Consider the following 16671-nt stretch of genomic DNA (forward strand, 5'->3'; position numbering starts at 1 on the left):
TTTTGAAAAATATAAGAGTGAATATAAATATATAACACTGAATCTCAATAAATAACAATCAGTGTGAATTATTTTATATAAGAGTGCGCGCTTAAAAACAAAAATTTTATAATATATCACCCCATATAAAACACTCGGAGGACATTCGTACTGTTCAGATTCAATGAACAGTACGGCTTTTTGAAATGTTGAGTCGATTCTAGCTCACTGCCAGGGTGCTCTCTTTCCCAACACACGATTGGTGACTTTCTGCAGAAGAAAGATGGCATGCATAAGAAATGTTAATCAATCTGTTAATGTGCATACCTGAAATTATTAATATTGATTTGGGCTACTGTGTGTAACTCCTATTCCAGAACAGCCTGTATACCTTGTTAAAGAGTTGAGCGTTGAGGCGGTAGGAATGGTACTCCCCCCGTCTCCTTTCCTCCTCCCTTCTCTTCTGGACCTCAGGAAGTTGGGCGTATTTCCTGAGGGAATACATATTTATTTGGCAATTAAAGTGTTAAATGATTGGAGTCAATAATATCCATATAAAATGTTGAAACAGTGTTGAAGTCCTTATGCCTCAGACTGAGCCTCCTGAATCAGAGATATCACACATAAAAATAGAAACTTTAAAATAAAAGATGGATATAGATCTGTATTATTTTAGTAGAACTGACTATTATATTTTTTACTATTTTTATTTTTGCATTTACTATTATAGTTTTTATAGTTAAAGGGATACTCCATCCCAAAATGAAAATTTTGTCATTAATCACTTACTCCCATGTCGTTCCAAACCGTAAAAGCTCTGTTCATCTTCGTAACACAATTTAAGATATTTTGGATGAAAACCGGGAGTCCTGTGACTGTCCCATAGACTGCCAAATAAATAGCAGTGTCAAGGTCCATAAAAGTTATGAAAAGCATCGTCAGAATACTCCATCTGCCATCAGACGTACATTCTGGGTTACATGGAGCAATAGTGCATCCTTGTGATGCAGATGATACAGAAGAGCATACACAACATACGGTGATATGGAGAGACACAGAGGAGACTGTTGACAAAGGAATTGTTGAATGAAGTCATTATTTTTGTTTTCTTCGTTTACAAAAAGTGTTCTTGTTGCTTCATATAACCCAGATTGCACGTCTGATGGCAGATGGAGTATTCTGACGATGACTTTCATACCTTTTCTGGACCTTGACACTGTTATTTATTTGGCAGTCTATGGGACAGTCACAGGCCTCCCGGTTTTCATCCAAAATATCTTAAATTGTGTTCCGAAGACAAAAAGAGCTTTTACGGATTTGGAAAGACATGGGGGTAAGTGATTAATGACAAAATTTTCATTTTGGGGTGGAGTATCCCTTTAATATTTTGAACTGAATTTCATTTTTATATTTAAGGTGTGTTCATTTTAAGGAATTAGTAATTCTGTTGTATGTTTTTGTAATTTCTAGATTTTTTTTAATAAGTCTATAGAGTTTTAAGTTTAAATTACTTTAACTTGCTAAATGGTTTTTATGAAGCAATGAAAAAGGTTTTCTTTTTAGTTAATGTTAATAAAACTGATAGAGACACACAAAACACAAAACAAACACATATTATTACCTCCTGAGTCTGTCTGTCCTGTCTATTCTCTGACTGTGTGATTTCCTCCCTACCCAACTGAAAGCATGTAGAAGGCACAAGACAACTTGCAAATAAAACATCAAAAGTCATTTAAATCTGTTTAATGACCCATATATGCACTATTTGGTAATATGTGTTGTGTCTGTGTCATAAACCATCTAGATGGTTTGGAAATGAGATAATGGATACTTACTCTTTAGATCTTTGGACCATCTCTTTTCTTGGCACGACTCGTTTACGAGGTACTGGAGCTGCTGACACAGGCATGTTTTAGTTTACATCTCAATGCAAGCTGAACCAAGCTTGTAAAATATATACTGAACTGGCTACTCCTACTACTAATACAAGTAATCTTATGGTATAAGGTCACCTGGTCTGTATGGACGTGATGGTGTGGGGAAATTGAAGAGCTCTTCTCTCTCTCTGTTGAAGACCGCCTGTAACCTCCTCTCTCCAACAAGCAACCCAAGACGCTTCATCCGCTCCCGTGAACGAGATACAAACTCCGGCCGATGGAGCTCCAGAGCTTCCTGTAGGAAATCCATCAATGCAAATGCTCAATGTTAGTTTAAAATCAACAGTCAACATTCATGTACTCTCTAAAACCACCCCGCTATGGTCCAAAATGAACACTAGCTCCAAATCAGGTGCAAGCTTCAAATCAGAGTAAAGGCCCATTCACACCAATAATGATAATATTAGCGCTTACATCTTTAGGTGATAATATTCCATTTAAAATAAGCACCTGCTGCATTTATGTCGTCAGCCACTTTAAATGCTCAAGGTTTTTAAAGTCGGATGGGTTATGATTTGCAGTCAATGTTTTTATTATTCATCAGCTGGAAAATATGTTCTAAAAGGGATTCAACAATGATATTGTTCTAGTTATCATTAAACTTATCGTCCTTGTTGTAAACAGGCCTGAAAATGTGTTAATAAAACAGTTGCTTGTCACACCTGTAGTGAAATTCGAACAAGAGCTGAGGGTTTGTCACTGATATCTGTCTCAGTAGCTGTTATGGACTCTTGCTGGTTCTGTCTCTCTCTTAGAGGTTCTCTGGTGGTTTCTCTCCAGGGTCTGGCTGTACTGTAAGGCTCAAACCAGGCTTGGCTTGGGCAAGGTGCTGATTCACTCTGTAGCTGGTTTTCCTTGCGACCATTATGCGTAAGCTCATCAGCTGAGACAAACCATGATACACCTAAAGAGAAAGTGATATATAAAACAGTAAGAGAAATGGAGAAAAGGATCAGTTGCAGAAAAATGCTGTCTGTGAGCATGTAATATGCACCGTTTGGGTAACGGTTCCGGATGCTCTTGTTGCTGGTGTCTGTCTTCAGAGCAGTCTGTGTTTGGGTGGGTTTAGATGTGGAAGCAGTGGGGATGGGAAAGCCACTCTGAAAGCCTCTGCCAAATGTGTTTGTTAAACTGACATTTTTTAAAGCACCTGGTGAGGGAAAGATGGTGCCTACGTCCCGAGTGTGTCTGCGGGTGCCATTTATAACAATTTCCAAATCACCTGCAAAAAGAATACAAAATCCCACATGACATATTTTGTTGGAGTTACTCTGTCTAATTTACACGTTGCTTAGTGAACCGCTGTTGTTGTGTAACTGACCTGCCTGTACACCTTTGCTGACCAGTTTGACCTTTGACCTTTTGGAATTGAGGTTTTTGGAGATACCTCTTTGATGGGAAAAAGTGCTTGAAGATGATAAAGAATCAGCAGAGACCTGGAACAATAACAGAAGATTGGAAAGGATGATGGTCTCTTAGTCATAAATGCAGAGAATAAGCTTCTACTGTAACTCACACCAGATATTCTGTACGCATAATACATGAGTGATTATTTTGCTGACAGTATAAAATAAATAATACGATTTTTAATTTAGTTTTTGTTTAGCCATTGTGTGACAATGTCCCCAGACAATGTCATTAAACTAGCTTCGCAACCTCTCTCAGTCCCAGTGACTAACTGATCATTTATATGAATTGATTCAAAACTCTTATTAAACAATTCTTTGCATCACCACTCAAAAATGTTCACTGAAGTCAGCAGATGGCACCAAAAAGTGCCATTTTTCACACATGAAAACATTTTAGTAAAAACATACACTACTTTTCAAAAGTTTGGTGTTGGTAATTTTTTTAGCTTGTTTGTTTTAAAGACTTTTAAATAATTTTATTTAGCAAGGACTAATAAAATTTATCAAAAGTGATAATAAAGATTTTTGTCAAATAAATGTTCTTGAGCTTTCTATTCATCAAAGAAACATGGGGAAAAAAGTTACACAAAAATATTAAGTAGCACAAATGTTTTCAACATTGATAATAATAATGTTTCTTGAGCATCAAAACAGCATATTAGAATGATTTCTGAAGATTGGAGTAATGATTCCAAAAAAGTAAGCTTTGCCATCACAGAAATGAATTACATTTTTAATTACATTAAAACACAAATCAGTTTTAAATTGAAACAACATTTTACAATATTAGTCTGTTTTTGGTTCATTAAATGCAGCATTGGTGTGCATAAGAGGCCTCTTTCAAAAACATAAAAAAACAACAACATCAACATCTTACCGACCCCAAATTGTTGAATGGTAGTGTATGCAGGAAAATACTGCTGTTATGTATGTGCTGTGTTATTAGTGAACAAAAATGAAAATTATTACCAGATTTTAGTTCTATTTTACTTCTTACTTTAAACTGAGCAACAATGTGTTTGTGAAAATCCTTGTTCCTCTTGTTTGAAACAAATGATAATTTTAAATAATTTTTTTTTAAAGCAAAGAGGCAATCTAAAAACAATGTGAATTTAATACAGTTAGAAGGCTAAAAATAGTGAGATGTGTAACAATGTAGCATCTGTCTTTTCAGTATGTTGATTATCTCTTAAAACTAAGATACTGAACAGTCTGTATAAAAGAATTCAATCAAGCAAAGTCTTACTGTGGAGTCATCCGTGCTCTCATCATTGGTAGCAACAGAGATGGCAGCATGTTTAGTACTGGGTTTCCTTCGGCCAGTTTTCTGCATATTGATGGTGTTGTAAAGTCTGAGCAAGCTGTCACTGCTTTCAAGTCCTTTACTGGTGACCCGGTGAGGTCCAAAAGCTCTCAGCAGCCGCTCTGTGTCAATAGTGGACAGGGTACTGCTTGTCTCCACGCTTGCAGACTCATCTCTCTCAGCAGGACAGCGATGCACTCTCTCCTGGCTCTCTTCATGCTCGGGCCAAGCTTGTTGTGGAGTCACTTCTAACTGCTCTCCTCCCTCTGTGGTCCCATCCTCTCGATCACTCATCCTGTAATACTCTCCTTTCCTGCTGTCTGCTTCTTGTATAGTTTGGTCTTTTGGAGTGGTATTGTGAATGAGACGAGACAGACGTTCTAGTCTATCAAGCAGAGACGTCTCTCCTTCATTAGTTGGTCGTGTCTCCTCCATGCTCCATTTTTCACTGAAGCGACGCCACAGCTGGTCCAGAGAACTGCTAATCTCTCTGCTAACATCATGAGGTGTTCTGTCCTGCTTGTTCTTGTTCCCCCTGTAGGACTTTCTGATTGGCTGAGAAGGTAAATGGTGTGGTTCTAGTGGAAACTTGGGTTCCTGAATCGTGCTGCTGTGAAGATGCACATCATCTGTACTGTAGTCTGCCTCCATGTGTAAGGGGACAAAATTGTCTTCCTCATCTATGCCAACAGTGTCCATGTTCTTTTCAGAAACATACACTTCAGGAGCAGTATTATCATTTTGGTCGGCGAAAGTGGCTACTGATTCTGGAAGACCCTTTCCAGACACACTGGAAACTGTCAGTGGGAGAGATAGAGAAGATCATATGCTAATGTTTTATTTGTAATAGCAACAGTCCAGAGCAAAGTATAGTGAAAACTGAAGCAATAGTTCACCCCCAAAAATCCATCAGCATTTATTTACAATGTCATTTCAAATCCATATGAAACTAAGACAATTTGTAGTTCATACAAATAAATTCTGCTCGTAAGGGATCAGAAGACTTATATTGTGCTGCTGAGCTTTTTGTTGTTTTATGGAAAAAAGCAGTTGAGGGATTCTTTAAAATATTTTATTTTACAAAAAAATGTCATATTGTCATTCATGTGGGTGAGTTTATTTTGTGAACGATTTTTTAAACTCAGCAAATATTGTACAACTAATAGAAACTAATGTGCATCTTACCTCTCTTCATATTGGCCCTCTTACTGTAGATGCCATCCTTGTGTTTTGGTGTAATTATGTTGTCTTCTAGCTCTCTAGAGCCTAAAATTTCTGTATTAAAGTGTGGAGGGACAGCATCATCAGAACCTGCAAAGGGAGTGAGAGAGAAAAGGAGAGAGCATGAGAGAGCTGGATAAAACATAGAGCGAACAGCACTGAAGCTGAGGGGCCCAGAAGGGTTTGGGATGTGGATCAGATGAGGCTTGTATTGCTGGATTGCCTTTCACAAAGATCATAAATAATGCAGGACTGGGTGAGAGCATGAACCATCTGCAAGACTTGGGGGGGAGGGGCCAGTAGAGGAGCAAGCAGGGCTCGACAATTAGGACTCTGATGCCCGAGCCCCAAAATGACTTGACAAATACATAAAAAAATGTGTCAAAATACCCGTCTTGGTGAGTAACTTTGTAGCTCCAACAATAATTCATCTATATTTAATTTATACAGTGGAGTAGAGATGCACTGATCAGCCGGGAAATTTTTCTTTTATCTCCATTCTGTGCTTGCACATAAACTGCAATAATTTTTTCAAAATGTCATTTGCGTGGAAATATTACATTATTATTATATTTAGTCTGTAAACAGAGGCCAGCGATGCTGAAGATGAATGCAAAGAGGAGAAAACACTGTAGTAGGCAGAGCAAGATCATGAAATATATGAAGAAAATCCTAAATATTGAATTTTATATGGATGGGTTTCTGAGGGGAATTGACTGTTTTTTTAATTTTTTTTGTTACATTTTCTTTTCATCTTGGCTCAGTATAATGCATTTAAAGTAGTGCTAATATGCACAGCGCTGCTTTGTGTACAGGAGTAATCAAGTAAACGCTGCTGTCCCATGAGTGCCACCTGCTGGCGGAGTGAAATTGCGTCTCAGTCAGCAAGTCTGCTGTTTCGGTTTCCAGCAGGTGTTTTATGTAGCATAATTTCACAAAGCTAAAGTCAGGGCATTTCGTTATGTATAGTTTAAAGCGGCTCACCTCGACAGATGCTCTGACAGAAAGGCTTCGTGCACCGCTGACGGAGACGCTACTCACGCGGTTTAATGTGTTTGAAATGTGCTGTTTTCCTTAATGCATTACTTACATTTCACTGGTATACTCTCCATCTGCAAATGTTAGAATGTCATGGATATATTTCCATTTTGCTGTCAGAAATTTATAAGCACTCTGCTTTGCGATTCTCCGCTTCACAGATTTCATTTAGAATGAGCGCCACCGCGCGCCAAACAGACTGAGTGCAATGAAGTAGGAGCGTAATAATTCTAAATAAAATATACATTTTTCTGAAATATTTGTAGTTGGACAATAAATGTAACATATGTAGATCTTTAAACCAACAAGTAAGTGTATTTGTACGATATATATATATATATATATATATATATATATATATATATTGAGGGATTGAAAGACTTCTGATTTTTTTAAGTCGACTTTTATGTGATGAAAGTCGAGTCAAAGTCGACTAGTCGCTGATGACGTCATTAATGAACAAATAAGTCTGGAGCTGTGACAAACACCTTGTGCACAGCTATGGCATATGACACAGCGCTGCCCACATGGCTATTGCTCCTATAACAGCTCATTTTTATCAGTTCTTTTGCCTTTGGGTCGTTTTATTTCTCACAGATTTCTGCTTGTTCTAAATCAGATAAAGATAAAGTAGAACAGTAAAGATTATATTTATATAATTGCATTAGTGAGTGATTGCGTGTGTGAATTAATTCTACATGGCAGCGTCTCTCTACTAGTAGTAATGCTGTGGGATTTAGTTATTAAGAAATATATGCTTGAACTTTTCAGTTTCTAAGCTATTTTATTGAGAAATCACAGAACAGCGCTGACAGTACATTTCTGCGCTGAATGATTCTGTGCGCGCTCAATCTGCGCATGATGTACGAGCTACTGTCTGTAGCCTATGTGTGTGCGTTACAGTGCAACAGCGCATTAGATTAGAACAGCGATTAATTTACCTGTGCAATAAACTGTTTAGAACATGCATTCTCCCGTTCAATTTTGAGCATCCAGTAATATAATCCCACATGTCTTGTGGAGCTTTCGGAGTATACATTTATTTGTCATTTTAACTGTTTGGAAACGGAGCGTAAATGTGGAAGTCCTTCAGAGATTTATTATCCTGTTAAGCCCTCAATAGGACCAGCGACTAGTCAACGTCAAGCTTAAAGCGTCATGGCAGAGCATTGAAGTCGACTAGTCAGCTAATGGATTTCAACCCCCAATATAACAGGATATAACAGGATGTTTGTCCTTTCACCAGAAATTCAAGTTATAATATTTTAATTAAATATTACAAGGTCAAAACAAATTTGTACAATTTTAAAACATGCGTGGATGAGTTGTTGACTGTAAGATCAATAATGCATTTAGAAAATAAAAAGGGTACATTTTCATTTCATGACGGCTTTAAACAGCATTATTACACAGCCCCCAGGAGGACTTTTATTTTATTAAATGCAGCTTTTTGTGGTGGTTTTTGCTTAATGACAGATAAAAAGTGCTGGCAATTAGCCTGAGCAAACAATTTTCTTAGAGCTGTGCTAGATTCATGGCTTTAAATTTGACTCAAATCAATATTCATGTCCATTCAGTTATTTATTTGTTAAGTAGCCGTATAACCAAAACAGCAACTTTGGTCACATTCCATATAAACTGATAATATTATGTAGGGTGCGGTAGTCTAATAACTGTACAGTTCTCTGCGACATACCAGAGTGAGAGCTTTCAACAGTTGTGTCAGAGTCACCAGGAGAAAGCTCTGGACCAGCTTGTGGGATGTAGAACAGCTTGGAGCTCCCATGAGGTTTGTATGGCAACAGGGCAGGGACAGCTACATAGTAGAAAATTAAATCAATTGATCAATTTACCAACATCGAATGCCACTGAAAATAATATATGAATAAAATGAACAACACGCACCTGCTTGAACAGAGAGAGTTCTGGATGTTCCAGCCAGCCTCTGAGAGGGAGCAAAGGTTTTTGGGTATCTGGACTGTAAGTGTGCACAGACTTTTCCTGCATACTGGCCTTGAGCTGGCTCTCTGTGTTCATATGATCTGGCATGATTGGATGTTGGGATTTGGTGTATGGACTGCAGATGTTCATCAGTCATGGTTGACACCACGGGAGGTGGGACATCTTCACTAGTGTTTTGACTGGGTAGTCTGCTTAAATAATTTGAATTGGACTGGTGTTTGGGTGATAAGCTGTCATGAATGTGTGAGAAGTGGGACTTCTTGCCAAAGGTTGAGCCTGACGCAGCACTGGATAATATCTGGTTACTGCCTGTGACAGTATAGTTCATGTGAGGTATTATTTGGATACTCTGGGGATCATTCGTAACAATGTTCTCTTTGTTGTCATCAGTCATTTCTTCTCTTTCCTTCTCTTCTCTAGCTGTCTCTTTTTCTCTGCCAGATACATTATGTATAACAGCTGGCTGAAGTCTCATTTGGCTTGTGCTCTCTAGAGTCTCATGGTCAGGAACAATATTGTCCAATTCCTCAGTAGCAGTGATAGGGCAATGCGACGGTGACTGAGGAGACGGAGTGCGGCGAGTGGTTGCTATAGTAATAGAAGTAAAAGGCTGGGAGCTGAACCCCTCTCTAAGGGCGATCTGGTGAACTTTGGCCTCTAGATCCTCTTGAACTTTGTCCAAAGGTTTTGGATGAACTTTCTGCAGCTGATCTGAGTTATGATTCTCCATGTCCAGTCCAACAAAGCCCTTTGTCAGCTGAGATTCAGGACCAACACTCGACTGAGTACTGCCCTCAGAATCTGAGCTCCACTGAGAAACAAAGCAAGAGAAAGAGAACAAGATGTGTTACTACTGATAAGAGCTAGGGTTGGGGAGGACTGAGGGAAGAAGATAGTGATAAATGAGAGATTAAGTAGAAACACTGCAAACATGAGAGCATAGAGTAAATCACACAAATGCAAACAACAGCTTTACCTTGAACACTCTATCAGGACTTCCCACAATGCAGTCTGCCACACCAGAAACAAAACTCATTATTTCAGACTCACCATTACGTGTGATATTTAGGATATAAAAATTCTGTCTTAAAATGATCGTAACAATTGCATATTATGGCCAATTACTGATAAGTGGCCCATATAAAAAAAATTACTTTGTCTAAATTAATAAAAAAAAAATGTAAATGCTACAAGTGAATTTAGGTATCACAACATTATAGTGTCCAGTATAAAAACAATTATATTTTGAGATTTCCTAAGACATTTAACAGTGTTATGAACCCTATAAAGCCCACTGTATCATATTTGATAAGCAAATTTCTGAAGCCTTCAAAATTAGCAACATGGTCAAAGCTTTGCTAAAAACCTGTTGCATCTGTTCTTGTTGATTCTTATAATGTAAACCTAACAATAACTTTTATATTGTTAGTAATATTTTAAGATGAACAATCAAACAATGAAGTGAACAATGGACTGAAGCAACTTTTTTGATTTATCAAAGTTTACTTGATTATCCATACATATTTTTTTTTTAACAAATCATGTTAAAATGTGAGTATCAAATATGACACATCAGGCTTTTTCATTGATTGGCTAAAAATGGGTTAAACTACTGAGCTTTGATCATAAAACTAAGCATTTAAATATAATCTAAGGAGATTTGATGCATTTTATGTTAGTGGTCTGCTATACTGTTATAAAGATCTCACAGATTTACAAGCTATCAGATTTTCATCTTACTTTTTGGCCATATAAATATCAACAACTGCACCAAATTGTATATTTTTGCTTAGTTTGAGCCTCCAAATAAAATTGAGGTGTTTATTTCTTCCTTGTGAGTATGAGCTCCATATTCTCCTATATCATACTATATGAGTCATAAAAGCCTAATGTTTTTGTATATATATATATATATATATATATATATATATATATATATATATATATATATATATATATATATATATATATTTTATTTTTTTCAAATAAAATTGATGTGTTTTTTTCTTCCTTGCGAGTATGAGCTCCATATTCTCCTATATCATACTATATGAGTCATAAAAGCCTAATGTTTTTGTATATTTCGTCTAGAGGCTCAATAAACTAAGCAGACAAAAAAAATGAAAGCCTCAAAAAATGTTAATCTTCAAAGGTTAAATTACTAGTGTTATTAAAAATTAACTGAACTGAGCATGCACAATTAAATATCCAATATTGGCCTACATCAAATAAAATTTTAAAACCAATACGGTGCCAGTTTATTGTACATTCCTAGTGATATTTATTTGAGATGTCAAAAGTTTGGCAGACAGATCAACCTACATCAGCAAGTCAGTCAGAATGCTGACATTTACACGAATGAAATCGGCAGACCTTTCTGTGTTGGCATATGGATGTTACCTTGGTGTATTTGGTGTTCAGTAGAAGTTCTCTTTTGATGTCTTCAATTCTCTCTCTGTCCTCAGCGTTTAGTTCTAAGCTTTCACATCGGCGGCCAGAAACCTTCATCAGGATCCATTCTAAAGAGACAGACCAAATTTAGTCATCCACAGTGTAAAAACCACTGACACTAAAGAAAAGCACCACTGGTACTGACAAAACCTGTATATGACTATATGTCCTGTTAGACAAACCACTGTGTTTACCTCGGGCACGGCTATCTTCTGGGTCACTGGTGCTTGGCAGGCTTGTAACCATAGAAACAGGTGACTCACTCTGCAGGAGTTTGGCAACTCTGGCAGCCAATGAACTCTCGCTGCTACTGTCACTCATACTTTCAACCTCAGCTGATATATGGGACAAATTACTCTCAGAAGAGTCAATAGAAGCATCCTCAGTCTGGTCCTGGTTCTGCTGAAGGCTCCCTGGTATCGAAGGAACATTTATCTGCATGGCAGATGTGGCTGTAGGTGCCTTTGCCTTATCTGGGTCTGCAGCACTGCAGCCCTCAGGCTCAGCCCGCCTTGGGGTCACACAGAGGTCATGTGACTTCAAACTTTCATCTCTGCTCAAAGAGAGAGCTGTAGGCTCTATAGTTGTGAGGTCATTTTGTTGTGGTCCTTGGGAGTATGACAAGCTTCCTTTCAAAGCTGAATCTGATGAAGAGTGAGTCAATAGCAAAGAAAGGTTTCCACCAGCTGACAGAGATGTGTCATCATGAATGTTTTGTCCTAGTGAAACAAGGGATGTGTCACTCTCTGAGAGGCGGTGTGAGCCAGGGGAGGAAGTCTGAGAGGATCGACCAGAAACAAGGCTTTCTGCCCGGCCCAGCAGACGTCTGATTTCATGCAGTGTGCCAGAGCCTACAAAAGAGTCATACTCCTCCTTTACCACTTCTCTGGGACCTGGAGGAGGCAGAGTTTTTGGTCTGATTTGGCTTGGAAGGCCTAAGCTTCCTTCACATTGTGAAGCATCAGAGTGCTGTAAGCTTGAAGGATGTAAAGTTGAATGAAGTCTTGGTGGAGTATCCGCCTGGCTGATTATCTTCTTCACAGATCTGTCACTGGCTCGTTGGCCTTGCTCATGCACTGACAATCGGTGTGTGACAGAAGCACTGGAGTCAGCTGAGAGCTGACTAGAACTGGAGAATGTCTCCTTCTGAAGACTGTCAACTATACACAAAAAAACAAGCATACATTATTATAATATACCCAAATACACTATAAAAAATAAAAAAAACAATTACTTAACTTAATAACTTTAACAGTGCACAAAGATGTCAGATGTCTTTGGCTCACCTTCAGACGGCTGTGTGCTTTTAGTTGGTGTTCCAATAGAGCTTTTGATGGAACACAAGTCAGTAGGAGAGAATTCAGGCTCTCTGATTGGTCCTCGACGAGTAAATGGATTTAAGATTGTTGAAGGTGATTGGTCGATACCCAAATTTAAGAGGTACAACTATAAAACAAAAAAATATATAAAACAGAATAATACAATATCAGAGTAGAAAAACAAATCACAAACATCACCCTGAATGCACAATTAAACACTAAATGTCATATTTCCTACATATTTACATATTTTACTTTCATAATGTGATCTGAAACAGGACATTCTGTTAAAAATTATGGATGGTAGCATTAGATTTTATCCATCCAACATACCATGATTTTTTCCAGCAGGACATTTCATACCAGATTAGAGACCTGGATGTAAGTTTCAGTATTCTGAATTCTTTAAAGTCCCAATGTAACAGAAGTAGCAAAAGAAACAGATAATCAAAAAAGGGAAAACATTATATCCAAAGGTTGTTGATTTGATGTTGATTGTAAGAAAAGCTGAGGTTTAAGCAGACTAAATGACTGGAGAAATTACAAAAGAGAAGTCTGTCAGGTTCACCGGAAGATCCAGTTTATGATATTTTGATAAAAATTACTTCGAACTTAGACAGGGAATTTCAATTCATGCGATTAGGTGATTAGGTGTGTCAAACACTACATCCTGTGCTTTTTTCTTGGGTGACACACCGTCAAAACACTGTTGAGCCAAATTATCATAAAATGACCTGCTAGAACTTTGATTGGCTTTCCAGGCATCTACTTTTTGTAAGTAGATCAAACTGGAGTGTACTCTCCCAAGGGCCAAACGAGGGACCTGATCTTTTAACACTGCACCAGAGTAAAAGTGCTGAGTGTTGAAGTGAAGCGTATCAGAGGCCTGTGGATCTAAACCAGGAGTAGGAACTTGTTTGTTTGAAATGTGATGGGCATGTGACATTGTTTGCACAGTCTCTGAAGGTCCACTAGGAATTGTAGCTGTTGGTTGAGAGTGGATGACAGAGGAATGTTGATCCCTTAGGTCCAACAACGGAATTAAGCCAGTTTTGGAGTGATTGTTTTGGGCCAATGTAGCCACAGAAGCAACAAGCTCTTGTTTGGAGTGTATGAGGGAGAGTTTGGTCAATGCTGGTGGGAGTCTCACAAGAGGTAGCGCAGGTGTGGACTGAGACACAGGCTGAGAGCTCAAGAATGAACCATCTGCTGCTGTTAGATGACCGTAACTCCAGAGCGCTCTCTGCAGATCTGGTACATGCATCATACCTTCACCAGCTGGTGAGACAATTAGTCCACTATGAGAGCTTTTGTTCCCACTATGGGGCCTACTTGCTGGTGCCGAGATGGAGTCTCTTTGTCCTGCTGACAGAAACTGATCATGGAGATGGTCAGTTGTTTGGTGTGATTGCATCCGTGAATCACGAAAAGTTATATTTGACACATCTACAGCCTTTTGAAATGAAGATGATAATGACAATGAGCCCCCTTGGGGCTGCTCTCTGCTTTTTTGAAGATTCATGGAAGGATCTGACTGGCTTTTGTTTGTGTTTTGGTGATTTGAGGCAGGTTCAGATGCAGAAGAAATGGCACTGCTGTCACTAACAGCCAAAATAACATCCTCGGCCTTGAATTCTAATAAGAGCCGAGCAGACATTCCCTCACTAAGCTCACTAACCTCTCCTTCCATATGTCTGTTGATTTTTTCCTCAGCACCATATGAAACACTCTTGTGGTCCTCAAGCCCTTTGGAATGGTCTCCAGGTGACAGGCTGTGCTGGGACAGTGAAAAGCAGCTTTTTTCACCTTCTGACAGGGCTGTTGGTACCTCCAACGGGTGCTGGGAAAGTGCAGCCTGGTCATGAATAGTATTTTGGAGGTGAGAATCATCAGTTACAGCTACATTTGAAGTCCTGGGGCATCTCTCAGACATAACTGAGAAGTCAGGAAATCCCCTGTGTACACACACACACACAAAAGAGAAAATATTATCTAAAAATACAAAAAGGTCAAGAAAAACTTGAACATGACTAAACAGACAATACCGAAGAGGGGCAAATTCTGCATCTGTATGCTGAGAAAATGTGGAGTCAGAAAGAAGGTGAGACTGGTCCAGGCAGGGAAGCAGGGTAAGTGCAGGTGACACCTGGCTATCCTGAAACTCTGAAAAATAAAATAAATGTAATAATTATAAATGATATATATAATAAATGTCATTATAGAAAAATCAAAAGAAACACACTGGGAGCTAACTTGCTTTGTGGCATGAAGTAATATACAGTGGATTTCAATCATCTGAGAAATTATTTTTTCCCCCCAAATCCAGAACGTTTTAATTACAGTTTTAAATAAATTTGAATCCCTGATTTTCGACGTGATCTTAGATCTCTGAAGCCCACTGTATAAATACACCTGCTCTCTGTACCTAGTTGTAAAGTCTCAGATCTGTCTATGAGTGGATGCACGCTTGAATCCTGAGTGTTACTAATTGGTCTTCCATCATTGTCAGGATCTGTGTACAGTCTGCAAGCCTCTGAATCATGCATATTTTGTCCATGCCGCTGGCAGATCATCTCTGCAGGGGTCTGAAAAGATAAAAATATACTTATTAAAAGGAACTGGTCTGAAATTATGTTTTTGTGTGCCTGACAAATGTACAGTGACCTGATAAGGACAAGTCAACTTGTTAGTACATCTAAACTTAAGTGTCTGCAAGAATGCTCTAACTTTTAATGGTTGCAAGAGAAGTTTAAGATAGCTCAAAGAAGTTCTGTGGGTACTTTCATGGTCCTCCACATAGGCAGTCTAAAAATATATGTAAGTTTTTTTTTATGCATTGCATTCTGCAGAGATCTTTGACCTTTAAGGTGCTTTCTTTATCTGTATTTATGTAGAAGATTTGTATTAATCAAAATATGAATTAAGCATAATCAATGTGAATATAGCCATGTTTGCAATCTACTATTATGAACGTGTTTCCTGTATGTAAGGAGGCCTGCAGGAGAGTAATCAAGTTATTCTATTATGATCATATTCAACTATATAAATTAATAATCATACGTTGACTGCTATCAAGTCTTTGTACAGCCATTAGAGCTAACTTGATGCCATGCAGTGATAGTAGCTACAAGGTTATCCCGATTAACGTTAGTCATGTAACGTTAGGAGCTCTATCGAACACATTCCCGAATCAAAACCACGCAATTAACCAATATTTCTACTACTTATACCGAGACAGAAATTTTCATCTACTCACATTGTTTACGTCTGCTGCAGAACCCTCTGAATCCATGCCGTTACTGACGCAGACGTAAACGCGCATGCGCACTTGTTTGACCGGCGTGAAACCACAGCAATACAAACACGTTAGAATGTGTAACTGATATGTAAAACAGTACCAGTAACAAAGTGTATGATTCTAAGTTAACGGAATTTATTTTCTCCAAGCATGCGGTTAAACACAACGGTTAAGCTGACAACGTGACAACACTGGATTCGACGGCGCTTTGTTTTCAGAATGAAATGACGCTGTTGCTGTGGCAACGAGAAAAGCCCGCAGCGTTGTGCGGGAACTGACTCCTGAGAGTACGACGAGTCTACACACACCAGGAGGATCTATAGTAATGTAATGGTTCAAGCTGCTCTGGATGTATTTGGGAAAACTAATTTGATGTTTGAAACAAACATTATGAACGAGTGCTTTAAAGCTAACATTTAAAAGTCCCAAATAGCCTTAAACTCTTTACCAGCGATGTTTAAATGACGAAAATTATCGTTTAAGTTAATCTTCAGTGGCTAAACTTTTATATTATTCTAGATTTCTTAAGGTTTATATACATATTAAACTATGCCTATCTTTTGAATTTTAGAATCCCTATTCTTTTAATAATTTCCGTCAGTTCTGTTTATCAGTAGGCCATCTCAATAATCAACATGCATAAATATACACAGAACCGAAAAAGTGTTTACATTAGGTAATGTATATTGTGCTATATTCGACAGACTCTTAATTTTCACAATAGAGTATAAATCATTCTATTAATAAAGTTCTT

The 16671-nt window shown here is 38.1% G+C and overlaps 1 protein-coding gene across 5 annotated transcripts; it reads right to left on the reverse strand.

Moving 5' to 3' along the window:
* Window positions 1-112: 112 nt before the first annotated feature.
* LOC109082241 (Alstrom syndrome protein 1-like) lies at window positions 113-16020 on the reverse strand. 5 transcript variants are annotated; one of them, XM_042768684.1, is made up of 19 exons: window positions 15876-16020; window positions 15045-15204; window positions 14665-14782; window positions 14298-14574; window positions 12587-12746; window positions 11495-12460; window positions 11250-11368; window positions 8793-9660; window positions 8584-8703; window positions 5814-5939; window positions 4572-5425; window positions 3238-3352; window positions 2911-3138; window positions 2579-2820; window positions 1992-2151; window positions 1815-1872; window positions 1601-1657; window positions 371-470; window positions 113-249 (listed from the first exon to the last, which is right to left on the reverse strand). In XM_042768684.1, exons 1-19 carry the CDS (start codon window positions 15939-15941, stop codon window positions 205-207), a joined length of 4839 nt encoding a protein of 1612 aa, XP_042624618.1. In that variant the 5' UTR covers window positions 15942-16020; the 3' UTR covers window positions 113-204. The 5 variants fall into 5 exon arrangements, with proteins under 5 accessions (XP_042624618.1, XP_042624617.1, XP_042624620.1 ...); XM_042768683.1 differs by having other exon boundaries at window positions 1815-1875; XM_042768686.1 differs by lacking the exon at window positions 1601-1657.
* Window positions 16021-16671: the final 651 nt, after the last annotated feature.

The sequence above is a fragment of the Cyprinus carpio genome, chromosome A13 (genome assembly GCF_018340385.1).
Source record: "Cyprinus carpio isolate SPL01 chromosome A13, ASM1834038v1, whole genome shotgun sequence".
Lineage (NCBI taxonomy): Eukaryota > Metazoa > Chordata > Actinopteri > Cypriniformes > Cyprinidae > Cyprinus > Cyprinus carpio.

Excerpts from the sequence above, each read along its gene's own strand:
- LOC109082241 (XM_042768683.1), bottom strand. The coding sequence starts at position 15,941 with ATGCGCGTTTACGTCTGCGTCAGTAACGGCATGGATTCAGAGGGTTCT. Across the intron at positions 14,575-14,664 it reads GCAGAATTTGCCCCTCTTCG|GGGATTTCCTGACTTCTCAG; the intron begins GTATTGTCTGTT and ends GTGTGTACACAG. Across the intron at positions 3,353-4,571 it reads AGAGCACGGATGACTCCACA|GTCTCTGCTGATTCTTTATC; the intron begins GTAAGACTTTGC and ends TTATTGTTCCAG.